The sequence below is a fragment of the Diplotaxodon limnothrissa genome, linkage group LG19 (genome assembly GCF_057381915.1).
Source record: "Diplotaxodon limnothrissa isolate DT_005_m linkage group LG19, D_limnothrissa_male_GT1.1, whole genome shotgun sequence".
NCBI classification, from domain to species: Eukaryota; Metazoa; Chordata; class Actinopteri; order Cichliformes; family Cichlidae; genus Diplotaxodon; species Diplotaxodon limnothrissa.
The window spans coordinates 24,641,550-24,661,627 of record NC_140614.1 but is presented as its reverse complement, the minus strand read 5'-3'; the positions used below and the strand labels follow the sequence as shown (position 1 = coordinate 24,661,627).

Genomic DNA, 20,078 nt, shown 5'->3' with positions numbered 1-20,078 from the left:
AATGCTCTAAAATGGAAATTTCCTGTTTCCACAGGGTAATTCCACCTTAGATCAACAGTATACAGCCCCACAGTGATACCATATCAATATCAAGTCATTCTGATTATGCCTTCCAAAATAAATGCCCTTTCAAATTGAGCATATACGGCCTACTTTTTTGACGATTTTCAAAATGTTCTTAAACAGAATTTTGCTGTTTCCACAGGATAATTTCACTTTAGTTCAACAGTATACAACCTCACGATGTTACCATATCAATTTCAAGTCATTCTGATATTGCTTTAAAAAATAAAAGCATTTTCAAACTGCCCATATCTGACTTGATCCTGGAACAATTTCAAAATGCTCTAAAATGGAAAATTCCTGTTTCCACAGGGTAATTCCACCTTAGATCAACAGTATACAGCCCCACAGTGATACCATATCAATATCAAGTCATTCTGATTATGCCTTCCAAAATAAATGCCCTTTCAAATTGAGCATATATACGACCTACTTTTTTAACGATTTCAAAATGTTCTTAAAAAGAATTTTGCTGTTTCCACAGGATAATTTCACTTTAGGTCAACAGTATACAACCTCACGATGTTACCATATCAATATCAAGTCATTCTGATTATGCCTTCCAAAATAAAAGACTTTTCAAATTGCCAAGATACGACCTACTCTTTTAAAGATTTCAAAATGCTCTAAAAGTGAAAATTGCTGTTTCCACAGGATAATTTCACTTTAGGTCAACAGTATACAACCTGACGATGTTACCACATCAATATCAAGTCATTCTGATTTTGCTTTCAAAAATAAAAGCATTTTCAAAATGCCCATATCTGACTTGATCCTGGAACAATTTCAAAATGCTCTAAAATGGAAAATTCCTGTTTCCACAGGGTAATTCCACCTTAGATCAACAGTATACAGCCCCACAGTGATACCATATCAATATCAAGTCATTCTGATTATGCCTTCCAAAATAAAAGACTTTTCAAATTGCCAAGATACGACCTACTCTTTTAAAGATTTCAAAATGCTCTAAAAGTGAAAATTGCTGTTTCCACAGGATAATTTCACTTTAGGTCAACAGTATACAACCTCACGATGTTACCATATCAATTTCAAGTAATTCTGATTATGCCTTCCAAAATAATGGCCTGTTGAAAATGCCCATAATTTACCTAACTTTCAGTGATTTCGGAATGCTCTAAAAAGGAAATTTTCTGTTTCCACAGAATAATTTCACTTTAAATCAACAGTATACAACCTCACGATGTTACCATGTCAATTTCAAGTCAGTCTGATTTTGCTTTTCAAAATAAAAGCTTTTTCAATTTGCCCATATATGACTTACTCTTGGAGCGAATTCAAAATGCTCTAAGATGGAAAATTGCTGTTTCCACAGCATAATTCCACTTTAGATCAATAGTATCCAACCCCACAGTGATACCATATCAATATCAAATCAGTCTGATGTTGCCTTCCAAAATAAAAGACTTTTCAAATTGCCGATATACAACCTACTCTTTTAAAGAATTCAGAACGCTCTAAAAATGAAACTTGCTCTTTCCACAGGATGAATCCATGTTAGATCAAAAGTGTACATCCACACCATGGTACTACTTCAATTTCAAGTCATTCTGATTTTGCCTTCCAAAATAATGGCCTGTTGAAAATGCCAATAACTTACCTAACTTTCAGTGATTTCGGAATGCTCTAAAAAGGAAATTTTCTGTTTCCACAGAATAATTTCACTTTAAATCAACAGTATACAACCCCACAGAGATACGATGTTAAGATCAAGTCACTCTGATTTTGCCTTCCAAAATAAAAGTATTTTCAAATTGCCCGTAGACGACCTACTCGTTTAACGTTCAACACATATTGGGTTTTCATTTTGAAAAGCAAAATCAGACTCAATTGATTATGACAGAATTGAATCATAAAGATGATGTAAAAGGAAGCTGAAATTGCCACTAGGTTGTAATTGATAGTACGTTTATATTTTAAGTCTGTGGAAAGATGTAATGGTTGGTTTGCAAGCTGTTTTGTAATTTCTTTATTTAGAATGACATCTTTCCACAGACTTAAAATATAAACGTACTATCAATTACAACCTAGTGGCAATTTCAGCTTCCTTTTACATCATCTTTATGATTCAATTCTGTCATAATCAATTGAGTCTGATTTTGCTTTTCAAAATGAAAACCCAATATGTGTTGAAACAGCAATTTTCATTTTTAAAACATTCTGAAATAATTGAAAGAGTATATCACATATGGACAAATTCGACGGGCCATTAATTTGAAAGGCGAAATCAGACCAACATGAAATTTACATGGTTTTACTGTCGGGTTGGATACTGTTGATCTAAAGTGGAATTATCCTGTGGAAACAGCATCTTTCAATTTAAGAGCATTTTGAAATCGTTAAACGAGTAGGTCGTCTACGGGCAATTTGAAAATACTTTTATTTTGGAAGGCAAAATCAGAGTGACTTGATCTTAACATCGTATCTCTGTGGGGTTGTATACTGTTGATTTAAAGTGAAATTATTCTGTGGAAACAGAAAATTTCCTTTTTAGAGCATTCCGAAATCACTGAAAGTTAGGTAAATTATGGGCATTTTCAACAGGCCATTATTTTGGAAGGCATAATCAGAATTACTTGAAATTGATATGGTAACATCGTGAGGTTGTATACTGTTGACCTAAAGTGAAATTATCCTGTGGAAACAGCAAAATTCTGTTTAAGAACATTTTGAAATCGTCAAAAAAGTAGGCCGTATATGCTCAATTTGAAAGGGCATTTATTTTGGAAGGCATAATCAGAATGACTTGATATTGATATGGTATCACTGTGGGGCTGTATACTGTTGATCTAAGGTGGAATTACCCTGTGGAAACAGGAAATTTCCATTTTAGAGCATTTTGAAATCACTGAAAGTTAGGTCAATTGTGGACAATTTGAAAAGGCTTTTACTTTGGAAGGCAAAATCAGAATGACTTGATATTAATATGGTATCACTGTGGGGCTGTATACTGTTGATCTAAAGTGGAATTACCCTGTGGAAACAGGAAATTTCCATTTTAGAGCATTTTGAAATCACTGAAAGTCAGGTCAATTATGGACAATTTAAAAAGTCTTTTATTTTGGAAGGCATAATCAGAATGACTTGATATTGATATGGTATCACTGTGGGGCTGTATACTGTTGATCTAAGGTGGAATTACCCTGTGGAAACAGGAATTTTCCATTTTAGAGCATTTTGAATTTGTTCCAGGATCAAGTCAGATATGGGCATTTTGAAAATGCTTTTATTTTTGAAAGCAAAATCAGAATGACTTGATATTGATGTGGTAACATCGTCAGGTTGTATACTGTTGACCTAAAGTGAAATTATCCTGTGGAAACAGCAATTTTCACTTTTAGAGCATTTTGAAATCTTTAAAAGAGTAGGTCGTATCTTGGCAATTTGAAAAGTCTTTTATTTTGGAAGGCATAATCAGAATGACTTGATATTGATATGGTAACATCGTGAGGTTGTATACTGTTGACCTAAAGTGAAATTATCCTGTGGAAACAGCAAAATTCTTTTTAAGAACATTTTGAAATCGTTAAAAAAGTAGGTCGTATATATGCTCAATTTGAAAGGGTATTTATTTTGGAAGGCATAATCAGAATGACTTGATATTGATATGGTATCACTGTGGGGCTGTATACTGTTGATCTAAGGTGGAATTACCCTGTGGAAACAGGAATGTGCCATTTTAGAGCATTTTGAAATTGTTCCAGGAGCAACTCAGATATGGGCAGTTTGAAAATGCTTTTATTTTTTAAAGCAATATCAGAATGTTTTGATATTGATATGGTAACATCGTGAGGTTGTATACTGTTGATCTGGAGTGGAATTACCCTGTGGAAACAGGAAATTTCCATTTTAAAACATTTTGAAATCACTGAAAGTTAGGTCAATTATGGACAATTTAAAAAGGCTTTTATTTTGGAAGGCATAATCAGAATGACTTGATATTGATATGGTATCACTGTGGGGCTGTATACTGTTGATCTAAGGTGGAATTACCCTGTGGAAACAAGAATTTTTCATTTTAGAGCATTTTGAATCGTTAGAAGATTAAGTCAATTATGGACAATTTCAAAGGGCCATTACTATGAAAGGCAAAATCAGACTGACTTGATATTGATATGGTATCACTGTAAAAAGACTGTGGTTGGAAAGTGTTGATATAAAGTTCAAATAGTATTTGGAAATACGACTTTTGCTTTTAAGAGCATTATTAAGTCATTGAAAGAGTAGTTCAAAAATGAAGATTCACAGGGCTTTTACTTTGAAATCCAAAATAAGATGGCCTTGATAGTGACAGGGCACAATTAGGGTACAAGGCTGTGTCATATAGATCTAACATTAGAGTTTGTAAAAAAAAAAAAAAAAGCCTAAATTATATGTTATTATGTTCTTAACATATCTGTTAATTCACTCGAAGTTGGCTTTTATTTTGAAATCCGGTTTCCACATCCATTCCCGTAATACTTTGAATACACAGGGAACGTAAAACAAACTGGAGGCTGGCTTGACTGCAAGTCTCGAATTGGAGGCTGGCTTGACACAAGTAACATGATCCGGTTTGTAATGTGTTATGATGAGTAGGTTGACGGTGACTAACCTTTCGTATTTTAACGTCGCTCTAGGATACATGAAGTTACAAAAGGCTGTCTGCAGCGCTAGCTTAAGTTTAGCTTGCTAGCGTAGTTCGCTGCTAACATAACGGCCGTTTCGTCTTGACATCACGGAAGCTGAAAGAAAAGTTTCTGAGACTGGTGAAATAAATTGGCGGCGTTCAGTCTGGTTGTAATTCTTATTGTGTCCTGTGCGCCTTGTCGTCAGAGCCCGGATAGCTCAGTCGGTAGAGCATCAGACTTTTAATCTGAGGGTCCAGGGTTCAAGTCCCTGTTCGGGCGTCAGTCTTTTTCCCTTCGAACGAAGAATGACGAAAAGTTTAATTTCTGCTCTTCGACAAAAATGAACACACGAACGATATTCATCGCTGCAGCAGACATACCCATTTTAAAGCTGTATGTATGTTTTAAACCTTCAGTCATATAGTTCTTACAAGCTGCTTTGAGCAGTTTTTTCTAAGTTGCCTCAGTTTTTTCTCCTTTTATTAGTTTTGTTTAAGATAGTTTTCCTAAGTGCAGCAAATCTATTCTCTCAAAGAAGTCTACTTAAGATCAGTCATTTGGATCCAGTGCTGAACAGATGAAAGAAGACAAGGAGACTGTGTAGAATGAGGAAATATGCAAAGGAAGAACAAAGAAAAAATGGAATGGTCACCATTCCAAGTAGCCAGATGTCCTGGGAGGCGATGTATAAAACAAAGAGAGAGGTGGCAAAGGGAAAAAAGGCTTGTTGGACGTTTTATATGAGCATGGACACTGAGAAAGGAGAAAATAACTTGTATTAATTGGCTGGAAGGGATGTGCAGCAGGTTAGGGTGATTAATTATAAAGACAAAATTGGTATGAATGAGTGAAGACAATGTGTTGAAAACTTTGAAGAAGTACTTTTTCATTGATGAGCCTTACCACAAATTTAAGTGTATGAGTTGTTAAAGCTGGGTTAAGAAGAGAGATGACGCTCAGGCAAGCAACAATCAGGCTTCGGAAAGAGCAGATGTGACGTTTACTTTGAGAGTAATGATGGAGAAGGTGCAGAGAAGGTCAGAAGGGACTGCACTAGGTCTTTGTGGATCTAAAGAAAACAAGATATGATGGGGTGCCAAGAGAGGAACTATGGCACTGCATGAGGAAGTCAGGAGTGGCAGAGAAGTACGTGAAGATGGCGCAGGACATGAACTGAGGACCTGCTGTGATGGAGATGGTGGCACTGACAAAAAGACAGGACAAGCTGGTGGGAGAGTTGAAGATGTTAAGATTTTAAGCGGGAGTAACCACAATGGACAAGATCAGAAATGAGTATATCAGAGGGACAGCTCAGGTTGAGCAGCTTGAAGACGAAGTTTGAGAGAGAGGCAAGGCTGAGATGAGAAAAGAGGAGGACCACCGATTCATGGGTCTATCAAAGGAAGATGAAGGTCTCTACATGTGCAGCAGTGAGAAACGTCACCGCTGGTGGCTGATGAGCATGTATGGTTGCGGATTGGAGGCAGTTGCGGTGATCTAGGGGCAAGACTGCAGTGATGCTGATGTTGATGCACAGCCACACTCTTTATTTTGAAATCAGGTCTTACAAACATGATATCCATGGTAACTTGCCTGGAAGTAATGAGACAAAAAATGTCAATTTGGTAAACAGTGTAGCCATTTTTTCACTTTGTCTCTATGTGTCAAGGTGTTTGTGTCTATTTGCATGCTTGAGAAATGTAGTGTGAAAAACACAGTGACTGAGCCCACCAGGTGATGACACGGCCACGGAAATGGGAGGTATGGCTTGGAGCATGATGTCGTGCATCATGGTCTGATCAATCTGGGCTTTTTGTGTCAACATCAGCTACACCATGTCAAACAGTACCAAACATATACTGTAGCGATACATGACATAAGCAGTGCTGTTACACACCCTTTGTGATGACTGTTTTGCAGGGCAGGACTGAAGGAGAAGAATCCAAGGAAGCTGCAGTTGCCTTGCCACGGGGTGCTGCGATAGTTGCAGTGCCAAGAAACGTCACCCCTGTCAAAAGTATCGTGTGGTTTGTCCTTTTTCTCATATATAATCAATAATTTTACAAATTAACAAATCTCACAAAAAAAAAATACTACAAGAAGCACATGGATAAATAATTTATTTAAAATATATATACCGTTTCCTTGTCTTAAAACTCAAATAATCTATATAACACTAGATTAAATCAAACTGCACATTTTCAATTTATTTTGGTGTATATGGGATTTGGGATATAGTATAATGCAGGGAGGTAAAAAGATAACTTTACTTGGGGATTTTACCAGAGCATTTTAAATCTAATCCGTGCAATCTTGTACGCAGTGTAGGTCAGGTTGGGTCAGGCAGCAGGAGGAGGAGAACAATATTGAATACACTTAACAGACCGAATAGAAACAGAGGGGCACTGGGGTGTTATGAGATCTGTATCTCATAGTCTGCTGGAGTACATGAGGAGGCTGAGTTGGGACAGGTAGTGGTAGAGAGGGCAGGAAGGGCAGACCAGTGGCTGGTTGATGGAGATGGGTGGGTACTGTGGGTGGATGGTGAGGACCACTGATGAAATGCGACTCGTGCCATGTTTCTGATCATTAAAAGCTATGGGTTCTCTGTTGGACTAATATATGAAATAAAAATAAAAGGTTGAAATACAAGAGACAAGTCCTACTTTCATCAGAATGCATGGAGAAATACTTCCATCCAAATCCAAATTCAAGTTGTTCCAATATATTTTTTATGAAGTACTAACCACACAGACTTACAGCTTGATTTTGTGACTTTTATGTAGAGTTTATATTTTAAGCCTATTTTGTTTAAGTTGTACAGTGCTCTCGACAGCTGAGGTTGTTTTGAATGTACTATAGAAATAAAGTTTGACTTGACTTAGCTAAACTGTACTTCATGTCGTGGCATTTGGAGTAACTCAGACAAACTAAAGCCACAGAGTAGCTGCCATGGGACACACCTGTTTATTACTACTGGACTTAACTATGACTTGCATTACCTGCTTGGTCTGGTTTCTCTGCTGCCAAAAAAACTAAGGGTGGGACAGTGAAGAGAACCTTCAAACAATAAAAACATTAAATGTGTCCTATTCTTCTTTTGATTTGTCACATACAAAAGCCTAAAGCTGGGTTCTGAATTATTACTGGGCTTTGTTGGATGGATTTAGTGCTTAAGTGCTGGCTGCTGCTGATGCTCACCTCATTTGGGTATAGTCAAAACCTTTCTAACGTGGCACAATCATTGACTCCTAATAAACGGAAACGCACTGTTTGAGTACATTAGGCACCAATCTTTAATTAATATAAACTGTAGATCATTGCTTTGCGTTTTTAATAAATATAATGTTAACGGTACTCATGTTTTTAACCTGCGTACTTCACTGCGAACGCCCCCTAAATGAAAAACTCGTCATCCAGCTGTGACAGGAGTATGATTTGTATGAGCTAACTGTGGTTGGCTACAAGAGACGTCAATCCAGTCTAGGCGGCTTAAAGCAGCAATTTGATTGGTTAACTGAGTGCTAGTTTTGACTGCTATATACAGTAGGCGGTGCTTTTAACTTATTTTTAAACAACACGAATTTAATTGGCTGAAGGTGAGGAAAGTAACTAATTAATTGGGCAGTTAGGCAAGGGGAACCCGATAAGGGCGGAGCTACGTTGACTTGGCGGCCATACTCAATGTTGTCTGTTGACAGTTGCATGTAAAGATTTGTTCAAGGGTTAACTTATTCTTTGAAGGAAGGTTTAGCATTATTTTCAGTTAAATCAGGACCTATGTCCTAAACCGTTAACGCGTTTATTTCGATCGAGTCATGGATGAAGATGAACGTCGGAGGAAGGTAGAAGCTGGGAGAGCTAAGGTTTGTTGCTAACATGTAACGCATGCTAATATTGAATGCTAGCACTTAGCAAACTCTTTTGTCATAGCCCTGCGTTTATCCATTGCTAACTACACTCACCACCAAAATGACTGCACATTTATTGTCGCTTGAATTACCTTTGAATGTTAAATTGCAGGCTCTCGCCATGTATTTCCCGCGGTTGGGCGTAGAATATGAGAAGCGAAGAGTAACATCATTTATGAAGCAGGTTAATCAGCTGGTAAATGAAGGCAGTTTTCATATAAGTTACTTGGTAGTTCAGCAGTAAACGCATATGTGATTGTTCCATTGACCATAGCAAATAGCTTTCATTTTTATTTAGACATATGTGTTAAGTTTGCCTTTAACTCGTGTGCAGTGAAGATGTATTCGGTGGGAGATTTGTGGCACTTGCTTGATTTATTTTGCTATTGAGAATGCAGGTTGCACATTACTCACAGGCCATTACAGCTCTAAACAACGTGGATCAACATCATATGTTTACTCACTGAAAGGGTTTACTTGTGCAGTGGTTATAACAGAGCCTCAATTCCAAAGTTAACTATTCACTAAGTCAGTCATCTGTGTTTCAAAATTGTGGCAAAACTTTATGTGAGCCTATCCCCCACTAAGCTCTCTAAACAAGTACTGTTTACTTGTATCTAAGTGACATAGTGCTCAAAAATCAGGAAGAAGAATTTTTTTTCTCTCATTCTTTTGTAAACTTGTCATACATGTCAGATCAAACTAATTTTAATGTTAGCCAAAGACCCCCGCCACCACCGAGTAAATGCAAAATGTTTTTAAATGATTTAATTTATTAACTGGTTGCTCCAACCTTGGCAGAAAGAACTGCAATCTGCGATAACTAGAAATGAGTCCTTCACATCACTATGGAGAAATATTGTGCCACTTTTCTTTGTGGAATTGTGTGAATTCAGAGGTTTTGCAGCATGAAAAGCCCGTTTAATCCCATGCCAAAGCATCTTAATGGGAAAGGTCCCTCTAAAACCTTCATTTTGTTTTGTTTGAGCCATTCAGAAGTGAACTTGCTGGTGTGTTTCAGGTCATTGTGCTGGTGAGAACTAGTGAGTCAGACCTTCAGACCACAAACTGATGGTCTGACATTCTTCTCCAGGATTTTCTGAGAGAGCAGTATGCATGCTTCATTTAGTTATAGCAAGCCCCAAAGTAGCAAAAAAAAGAATAAATAAAAAATTTCAGCCCTCATCAGTTTTGAAATTGACTCCTCTGGTGTTTACAAGTAGAAATGGCAAGCAGCTGATTTCACCTTAATGGGAAGCCATATTATTAATGGCCTAGTAGTCAAAAATGGCTTGTCCCACATTGACAACAAGCCATGTAGTCTAGAAACAATGTATGAAACTAAGTCACCTTTTTAGGATAGCCATTTACACTGCATGTGTTATATGATATAATCCATCTATAATTTGTAATGGAACTCATTTTGGGGATAATAATAATAATAATAATAATAATAACAAAAAATTACTCAACTACAACATTTATATTCCTTATAGAAATCTTCCACCATGCCTCGGAGTCAGAATGTAAGTATAGAAAGTGGTGGATGAAGGAGCAAATCAATGACTTGTGGGCTTGTGGCTGTTTCTTCTTTGATTTTTCTTTTTGTTTTGTTTTGTTTCTGTTGAGTGCTCAATCACAACTTTCTTATTTTTCTGCGCCGTGGGGTAATCGCTGTCACCTTTTAATGTATATTGCTCTTCAAACAATACAGCATCTGAAAGGAAATCTGCCTGCAGTCATGATCTGAATGCCTAAAATAGCCATGCACCTTGCGTATGCTGTCATGTTAGTTACAGGCCATCAGGTGGTGCAGTGCACCCATGAGATTGGGTGAGGTGGAGGATGTTGCGCGTGTGTCTCACACGAATGGTGTTGCTATGGTAATGCAGTGCTGTCTTTTGCCTTTACTATGTTTGTGGCATCGGTAAGCTCTGATTTCTCTTTGGCATTAAAAGCGTGGCACAAATTTGATACAATCACCAACGTGGACAGCAAATTAACCCCTTGTTGGAGACAGCAGTCCCCTCCTGACCAATGATAACATTGTTGAGAACACCGTAGCAGCTTTCAGCAGTCCAATTACATCTAATTTGACTAGAGTGAGCTTCAGCCAGCTTGTTAGTCAGTCTCAGTAGGGCGGAAGTGGCCTTGGGCTAAACACAGCTCATCCTGCTGTCTTTGAGGGCTTTTTTTCCCTTCTTTTTCTTTTTCTTTTTGTGGTAAGCGGAGGCAGTGAATAGGGTGATGGATGGAGAATGGGTGCGGTTTTAAGCAAGTAAGGAAAGAAAGCTGACAATTTAAGGTAGGAAAACATTTAAGGGTGCTTAACTTGATAAAGGGCTGCTTTCAGGAGTGGGACACTGAGGTTGTACAGTGATGGATGCATTTCAGGCTGCTTATAAAGCAGAACCTACAATGTGGCAGTGTAGTCAAGGAACATGTGATCAGAACAAGGTTTTATGCACATGCACACACGATATTGTTATGCATCACGCTTGTGAGTCATCACATAAAGCAACAAGTAGGTCTCCCAGGGCCATGTAATCTCAAATTGAATTGAGCATGCACACTCCAGTGCTGCTTGCCACACATAGAGTTCTGTCTCCTCCTCTCTATGTGAATGCATGTCCCAGTCTCCACCTTCTTTCTTTAGTCTAGACACATGCCATCCTCTACCCAGAGTTTGTGGATCCCTCTGCTTTGGATGTTGGCTGTTGGCAGTGAGTTTTTGGATGAAAGGTTGGGCTGACTGCGCTGTTGCCTGCAGACTGCAAGATCTATATCTGGACAGTAGAGCAACTTGTCCGATGAGGAAGAATGGATAGGTCTGACAGGCAGCAAGAAAGGAAGTCAATAATTGCTGTCAGATATTGATGGAAAGCTCTATGAGGGTCTCTGTCACAATGTGAACTGCCGTGATCTGATTTAAGCTGCTTAGGAAGAGAGACGGGGCATGAGAGAGGCAGTGAACAGAGGAGAGGGTGTGTTGCAGTCAAACCGACCGAGGTGAATTTCTATCAAATTGTTCCCTCTGGAATTTAAGATAAATATTGTAGCTTTAATGTAATTATGCATTTTTTTTTTTCTTGTCAGGTTTAGTCTCGATATACTTTTCCTTTTATAGCTACAGAGAGGACTTTAAGAGACCCTTCCAAAAAAAATAGGGGGAAAAAAAAGCTGCATCTGTGATTTTATTTATTTATTTATTTTCTTGAGGTTTTGATAAGCTGAGAAATACAAAGTGACAGTTGCGTGTCCTTTTTTAAACCTTGCTCTGTTTCTGTTCTGCTGAGAGGTTGTCCACTGTGTGTCAATGTAAAATCTGCACTTCTCATCAGCCTGTTCTCTGGAGATTTGAGAATATTTAGCTGCCTCACTTCATTTTGAACTTGGATACCTTGTCAGGCTATGGTGTAATCTATTTTGGACTTGAGTGTTGGGATTACTTTTGGGCTTTTTTTTTGCTGCACAACTGACTCATCAAGACGAGGGGTTTTCCTTTCTACACTGTGGACTATCACTAACATGATGACTTTTGTCTGGTTTTGATTCATTTTGTATACATTTCCCTACCTTGAGGAGATAAATCTGGACTCTGACCTCATTTCTCCTTCAACCCCTGAGGTTCACCATGCTGATAGTGTGGTGGTGCTCTTTGGTGCTGACGTACGTGTCCATCTACCTCTCGCTGTCCTTCTTGCGCAGCTTGCTAGTTTCAGACAGAAGCGGGCGAAAAGCGACGGGGCGGGGGCGGCGAAAAAGACGCAGAAGAGGAAGGGCCAGGTTGACTCGCAGAATGACCGCTCGACGGAAGATCACCACGTAGAACCAGCTCTTCCATCAGCCAGTGCTACAGAGCATAACAACAGCACCAACCATGAGGTATGCCCGCCAATTGCCTAGAGAGCTCATCAATAATAGTTACAAACACTGAAGCAATTTTGATATGTAGGGAGCATAAGATTATTAGTTTTAATTAAAACTGTTGGTTATTTTCATGACGGTCATGTCTCCATTCATACTCACAGTCCCCCCCCACCCACCCCACCCCACCCCACCCTGTTTGTCTAATTTTGTTTATTCACTGTATGCTTCAACAAGTGGTCTATGCCCCCCGTCTGTAAACATACATTACAGAAATGGGTCACTAACCATCACATTGCCTGTAGGCCATGTTGTCATGACAACCTGGCCAGGATTAACTGCCCCCCCCCCCCCCTTTTTTTTTTTTTTCTTCTTCTTCTCTACTAAGGCAGAGTTCACTAATGACATTAAATGTGCAAATTTGCAGCACATGCGTTTTTTCCTGACATTTCTTTTGTGGACTCGGGTACGATTAGACTTTAATTCTAATACTTTTTAATCCTTTAGGAGCCTCAAATGTCAGGGAAACCAGAGGTTCGGCAAAACGAAGCGAAGGATCAGCTGCTCACCCCCAAGCATAGCCCGTCCCCTGTGGATGACTTGAGAGAAGAGGAGTTAGCTGCACTTACTGGCAAAGAGCAGCTCAAGGTATACAAAGCCAGTATCTGGAGACTGCTGTAGGATGTCAAACTTTTAAAGTGTGTCTGGGGGAAAACTCAAGAATACCATAGATGGGTTCTCTCGTGGAGCTGGTTTTGTTTAGAAGAATAAAATCAAGGAGCGTAGGTCATTATTGTTTAAGAGGACAGAGGATTTACATTTGTTCTCGTGAGATGAGCCAGAGACGTTGACCAAATCTGTCCCCTGGATTGAGCTGTAGAGGTTGAACAAGTGGTGTGAATGGCTTTATAAAAACGTGAGTGATTTAGGTTTATCAGAATTGACCCGTACTTCTGCAAACATGTTTTTCCCCCATGTCCTGGTGCTGATTGGATTAATTACATAAAGGGCTTTGTCTCCATATTTGGCGCAAGTTAACTTCTTGAAGCAGTTTTCAAGTTGGCTGGTTTGCATCTATTAGTGCAGTTCCAAGGAGCATGTCAGGATATTTGCATGTCTTTGTCTTGTATGGCATAATTCAGTAATCCGTAAGTAAGCCGTTTGATTGGAGTTCATCATCATGTTAAACTCAGCTGGCTGAAGCATAACTGGAAATGGAGAAACAAGATGGGGTTTGTCATGAATACTGTAATCTACTTGGGCTCACATTTTTAAGTTCTGTATTGACACACAGTAACCTCAGAACTGAGCAGTTATCTAAATCGGTTCCATTGTGTGATTGGAATTGGATGTGTTTAATTTGTCCTGATGCTTTGTTTGCTCACTAAGACAATGAAAGTCTTGTTATGGTATTGCTATGCGTGTGAGGAGGACTGTTTGTTTGGATTTCTGTGTCATCACCTCCCATGGGGGATTGTACCAAGTCTCCTCTTCTGCATGGCTGCTTGGTGCTCTGGACTGAAAAAGCAGCACAGTTGGTCTAATGTGAAGCTTTGTATGCAGAGGAATCTGGTTAGTGTCTTTGGCACGTAGTGTTTCATGTGTTCACTGTGTATTTAAATCTCAAACTAGGGGTGTTTTCTCTGTATATAAGGTGTTGTAAGTTAATGGTTTGATTCTTCCAACCAGATTGTGGGCTTCATTTGTTGTTGTAATTTGCATATAAATTGTTTGTTTTGAAGTATTTAGTCTGTTTTCTGGCCAGCCACAGAGGGAAAAATAGAAAATTAATTTGGAAGTAGGAATGCATGCTGGACATTTGATAATATGTTCTGCAAAAGCTAATGGAAGTGTGTGAAGTTATGAGTGTTTGATTACTCGTAAAACTAATACCGGTACATACTTTTGTCCTGCTTGCAGCTGCTACAGCAGGCTGTGGAGAAGCGTAATGAAATAATTGCCAAACTCAGCTCCAACCTGCAGGAGGCACTGGCCAGCAGAGACCAGGTACAGGTGGAGGCACAGTCTCTTGCTGGACAGCTTCAGGCACTGCAGAGGCAGCTCCAGCAGGTAAGTGCCAATCAAACCGAATGTGGCTGTGGTTGTTATTTGTGCTTCGTTGCTCATGCACAACAACTGCTGCTTGAATGTCTTCTCGTCTGTCACACAGACCAGTGTGGAGTTTCTACGTATCAAAAATCTGTCAGGAACTGAAGCCCTTAATAATCAGCAGCCTTACCATGAACCGTCCTCCCAAGAGCCAAACATCAGTCATAAGGAAGCGCCATCAGAGGGCTCAGGAAGTTCTGGCTCGCAGTCTGATGCTGAAGGTGAAACTGATGTAGAAACTGTTCTGTGCAAGCTGAGAGCCGAGCTGGAGGAAGAAAGAAGAAACAGCCAGCGAATATGTAGCGAACTAGTAGAGGAGATGGAGAAAAACAAGCACGTGCTTTCTTTGCTGGAGAATGAGAAGCAAGAAAGAGAAGAAGAGCGAAAAGAAAGGGAAGCAGAATTGCAAAACCTTCATTTCCAGTTAAGCCAACTTCAAAGTCAGTGCCTTGAGATGCAACAATACAAAGAGGAGAAAGAGGTCCTCAACATAGAACTGCAAGAGCTCAGGAGAAGGCTTCAGGAGGAGGAAGATGCAGGGAAGAGTTATAGTGAGAAGCTTGCTAGCTCTGCCCTTTGTTTTCAGAGTCTTGAGGAGGAGATGAAAAGGCTCAAAGAGGAGCACACAGTGGAGGTCAAGCAAGTCAGGCAGCTTTTGGAAGAGAGGGAGAAAGAACTAAAAATCAAAGAGGAGGAGGTGGTGGGTTTCAAAGCGTCTAAGAATTGGCAGAACCAGGTAAAAGCTGGCGTTAGCTCTGATGAGACTGTCAGTATCGACGAGGCTAATCTGGAAAGTGGAGCTGACCAGGGCAGTATGAATGAATCAATGTCTGGAAATCTTCTGATGGAGCGCTACTTGTCTTCAGCTCCGCTTGCACACTTGCAGTCTTCAGCGATAACTGAGAACCTTGACCAGTGCAGTCAGCTGGACATATCTGCAGACCGCAGGTGAGAGCAGCTGTTATTGTTGCACTATCTATCAGCTGTAGATATTATATTATATATATTAATCTTCTTTGTCATTGTGTCTTCTCAGTTTTGAGCTAAATAGTGATGTGTTTGGAGAAGAACTGTTATCAATTTCCAAACGTCTGATTGAAGAACACGACGACCGCCAAAACACCTCTAGTCCACAGGACTCTCTGGCTGATGAGTCCAACCCTCAGTGGCTTCACAACGTCGCTTCGGGCAGGATGGAAAGGAGTAACGTGTCCGAGCAGCAGTCTGAGGACACTAACTTGGAAAAAGAACTGCTGAGTCAGCAGTGTGAGGAGCTCCGTGAGGAGCTGGCCCTTAAGGAGAGGGATCTAAATGTGTTAAAGGAGGAAGTAATCAAGAGTGCAGAAGAGCTTGAGGAGGCAAGGAGCAGGTAATGAAGTTCATGCCGTTTATCAAATGACTAATTCAAAGTCCTTTTAAAAACAACTCTGTGCTCTATACCTAACAATGATGTTGCTATTGTGTTAATACAGTAATATTTACTTCTAAAGTAAATTGCATAACTCTATTAATTTTGATTAATAATAAATATTTATCTCAAGGTGAATATTGTTAAATGTCCACGTTGGAAAAAGGCATTTCTAAGAAATAAATCACTAGTTTACAATAAACATTTGAATGTAAGCTGGTTTGCTGTGGTTACATTTATTTCTTACTGTAGATTGATATAAATTTTATCTTTTTTTATTATTATTATTATCTGTCTTTTTAGGTGGGCTCAAGTCACAGAAGAGCTTAGGGAAGCTCTCCAGGAGCTCGAAGACGAAAAGGAAATGAGGAGACAATTTGAGGAGGAGCTGAACTTGAAAGTCTATGAACAAGACAGCCTTAGGAGCAAACACTGTGCCTTATCAGAAGAAAGAGAGCAGGAGAATGTAGTAATGTTGACAGTAAAGGAAACTGAAATCTCTGCTGAAACTTCCCTCCTCATATCTGGTACCTTTCCATCAGATGAGGATGAAAAACTGGTAGGGGAACTAAAGGAGGAGGAAACTGCACTCCAGTCTCATCAAAAACAGCAGGAGCTGCTCGTATCATCTCTGCAGGAGATAAAGCAGACTGCAGATTTAGAGAGCACAGAATTCAGAGATGACAACCAGCTGCAAACATTACAGGTATGCCAGTACCACAAGTGTGCAATAATTACAATGCATTCAAATATGATGATAATAGGTTTCTGAGCAATTAGATTTTTTTTTATTTTTTTTCTAACAAAGTTGGAATGGTGGAGCTGATTCAGTAGTCATATTAGTACTAAGACATCAAATTGGAGGTTTTGACTTGATAAGAAAATTATTGTATAAATAATTAAAACAGTTTCCCTGGCTTCCTTTTCTCAAGGCCAACTATGAGCATCTCATGTCACAACTCGAGGAGACAAAAACTGAGCACGAAACTGCATCGACGCTGTTGAGTCAAAGGACTACAGAGCTCGATACAGTTTTAAAGGAGCTTGAAACGACACGTGTGCAGATTTTAAGTGTCCAAACGGAGGTGGAGAGGCTGGAGAAGGAGCTGCAGCAGAGCCTCGATAGTCTGCACTGTGCTGAAAAAGAGAAGCATGAGCTAGAGTCTCAGATCTCCTGTCTGAGAGAGAAACTGACTTGTTCGGAGGAGGATCGGGCTCAGGCTGTGAAGGAGAGGGATGAGCACAGCAGAAGAGAAGAAGAGATGGATGAACAGATCAAAAAAATGGAACAAGTGCTAGAGGAGGAACTCGAACAGTTTGAGAAGCTGCTAAAAGCCAAGGATGTCGAGGTGAGAGATTACGTAACGCCATGCTTTAAATGCAAGGCAGTTTGAAATGCTAATGTGCAGTGATTTAACCTATAAAGTTATATTCACAGTTGGCTGAAGTGAAGGAAAAATGGGAGGAGGAGAGGATGGAGAAGGACAAAGAGATTTTTGATGCAAGACATCTGTTGGAGGAGCAAATGAAGGAGAAAGTAGACGAGGTGAAGGCTCTCCTGGAGAAGCAGGCACAGGCTGTGGAGGAGGCTACAGAAAAGCTGAAGGCATCTCATCAGCAGGAGATAAAAGATCTGATGGAGAAACATCAGCAGGAGGTGCGATTCATCAATTGCTGTAGGATTTGTAATAGAGTCAGATTAAATGTTAATTTTAGTAGCAAGCAATAATAAATATAATCTGCATGACTCTTTAGATTTCTGACTTGAATACTCGCCTGGAGACAGAGCTGCTGAAGCAGCGGGCCAGTATGGAGGAAGAACAGAAACAACAGATCAGTCTAATCAAACAGGTATCAGAGCAATTCACTCCTTCACTGCTGTGAGGACTCCATTCACCAAGAGCGCCATTTTAGCTTTTTCTGGCTCTTCTTTCGTGACAGGTAACTGAACGTGAGCACGAGCGGATGATCTCAGAGCTCAGTGCCAAACACAATGAGTTTGTCAGTCAGCTGAAGACAGAGGTTTCTTTGGAGCTGAGAGAGAGCATGGAGGCTGCTCACCAGGCTGAACTGCAGCAGGTTCAGGTATATTATATGCAGACGCACAAGCCAAAACATTATTCATTCAGTCAGCCTCTTCTTTTTTTTATTTTTTTAAATATTCCAAAGTCAGTGAAATATATTATTGTCCTCTTAAATACTGACTTAGATTCATCATTTCATTATGCTTTTATTCCTCTAGGCTCAAAAGGCCATTGAGCTTGAATCCTTGCGTCTGAGCCTGACCACAGTCCACAAGTCTAATCTTGAGCGCTCTCAAGAAAACGTGGAACAGGAGCAGACGTCTGCCCTCATCAAGGTCCAGGCCTCTATGCAGGAGAAATTTGACCAGGAAATTGCACTCCTGCAGGCTCGCCATCAGTCAGAGGTGGACCAGATCAAGAGGAAGAACCAGGAGCAGCAGGAGAGGCTGCTTGAGCTGCACCAACAAGACATGGGTGATTACACACAAGATCATCTCAGCTGCTCAATGATCTTCATTCTTTAGCTGTCTTTGTTTGAGTCGTCCGGTTTCTAAAGAATCGTTTCTCGTGTGTTCAGAAGAGATGAAGGAGCAGTGGGAGACTCGTGTTGCTCAGGAAAGGGCTTCAATGGATGAAAAGCAGGCCAAAGAAATACAGGTGAAATTTCATTATAAAAAGCAGCTTTTGTATAAAAATATAATTCAAAAAACTGCTGTGGCTTTTAAAAACATGCACTGTCTTGTCATTGTGTGTATTATTCTATTTCACTCCATTTTGGTTTTATTTTGTTTCAGGATCTAAGAGCACAGTGGGAGAAAGATGCTGAAGCCATGGAGGCAAACTTTCAAACGTCCCTTTTGGAGATCCAGAACAGCCTCAGTGCCACCCAGACTGAACTCACCAGCACCCAGGCCTCCCTCGCTGAAGCACAGGAAGCTGTGTCCCAGAAACAGTTAGAGGTACAGGAGACGCAAGCCAGTATAGAGGAGCTCCAAACCTCCAGTAAAGAACAGACACAGAAACTAGAGGAGCTGAAACGAGCCTTGGCTGAGAGAGATGCTGCTGTCTGTGAGTCCTTCCACAGTTCCCATATTCCTCAACAGTATACACTTTCATAAAGAGGCTGCACAGTCCTCTAAATCTATGATTTGAATTTGTGTATTACATTAATATATGCATAGTAATGATGAGTGAAGCCGACTCTGTTCTGGTTGTTGTTGTAAAAGGTTCCCTGGAGGAGGAAATTTCTTCTAATAAGACACTGCTGCAGGAGAAAGAGCAGCAAGTCCTCCACCTACAGGAGAAAGAGCAGCAACTGCAACAAGAGGTTAGTTTCTGGCATGTCCCAGGTCAGTTCCACAAAGTCTGGTAAAAATGTATCCAAGCACCAAAGGGGCATGCCCTGCAGTTTGAACTACTGGTCTACTGCAACCCTAAATATGCATTTTATCTGCAGCTTTCTAAGTCTTAAGTCACAGTAAAAAGGATAATCTTTTTTTTTTCTTTTTTTTTTCTCAGTATCCAGAATTTTTACACACTAACTTATTAATATAATAATTACTTCCTGAAACATATTGACATCTTAAAAACCTGTTGGGTCATTTTTTTTTTCTTTTTTAATTTCATAAAAACATTTTTCCAAACTTTTCCACCCAGGTTTCACAGCTACAGGAGGCGAAGAACTTGCTCAAACAGAGCTCGGATCAGGAAATCAGTCAGCTGTGGACTCAGCTGGAGAGCATGAGGACTAGTCGTCAGGAGTTGGGTGGTATGAATAAGCCTACCAGGCTAAAGCTTGGATTTTTTTTCTTTCTTTTTTTCATACACTGGATTTCTTTACATTCTAACAAACATGATATATTATTAGCAATGCCTGTTCTTAGTGATTGAATGATATGTCTGTTTGTTGTTTTACAGAGCTTAAGGAGCAGCTGCTTGCACGCTCATCTCGGGTTGATGACATCGAACGCCTAAAGATGGAGTTTAATGAACAGAAACGAGAAATTAAAGAGCAAAATGAGGCCGAGCTAGAAAACCTGAGGAGGTACCATAGAATCACCTGAAAACA

General features: G+C 39.8%; 1 protein-coding gene and 1 non-coding gene across 2 annotated transcripts in view; both read left to right on the top strand.

Annotated features, from left to right (window-relative positions):
• Window positions 1–4,897: 4,897 nt before the first annotated feature.
• On the top strand, window positions 4,898–4,970 carry trnak-uuu (transfer RNA lysine (anticodon UUU)). Its single transcript has one exon. It is a non-coding gene; the product is annotated as a tRNA-Lys (tRNA).
• A 3,415-nt stretch (window positions 4,971–8,385) lies between these two features.
• The window catches only part of pcnt (pericentrin), a 33,777-nt gene continuing 22,084 nt past the window's right edge, over window positions 8,386–20,078 (top strand). Inside the window, exons 1-18 of the mRNA XM_085342543.1 lie at window positions 8,386–8,557; window positions 10,099–10,128; window positions 12,311–12,487; window positions 12,977–13,117; window positions 14,390–14,539; window positions 14,640–15,526; window positions 15,615–15,947; window positions 16,290–16,692; window positions 16,919–17,335; window positions 17,425–17,643; window positions 17,742–17,837; window positions 17,928–18,071; window positions 18,229–18,484; window positions 18,588–18,667; window positions 18,805–19,078; window positions 19,237–19,337; window positions 19,667–19,778; window positions 19,928–20,054. Coding sequence (XP_085198669.1) covers window positions 8,510–8,557; window positions 10,099–10,128; window positions 12,311–12,487; window positions 12,977–13,117; window positions 14,390–14,539; window positions 14,640–15,526; window positions 15,615–15,947; window positions 16,290–16,692; window positions 16,919–17,335; window positions 17,425–17,643; window positions 17,742–17,837; window positions 17,928–18,071; window positions 18,229–18,484; window positions 18,588–18,667; window positions 18,805–19,078; window positions 19,237–19,337; window positions 19,667–19,778; window positions 19,928–20,054 — 3,995 coding nt within the window. The 5' untranslated portion in view covers window positions 8,386–8,509. The remainder of the gene's footprint in view (window positions 8,558–10,098; window positions 10,129–12,310; window positions 12,488–12,976; window positions 13,118–14,389; window positions 14,540–14,639; window positions 15,527–15,614; window positions 15,948–16,289; window positions 16,693–16,918; window positions 17,336–17,424; window positions 17,644–17,741; window positions 17,838–17,927; window positions 18,072–18,228; window positions 18,485–18,587; window positions 18,668–18,804; window positions 19,079–19,236; window positions 19,338–19,666; window positions 19,779–19,927; window positions 20,055–20,078) is intronic.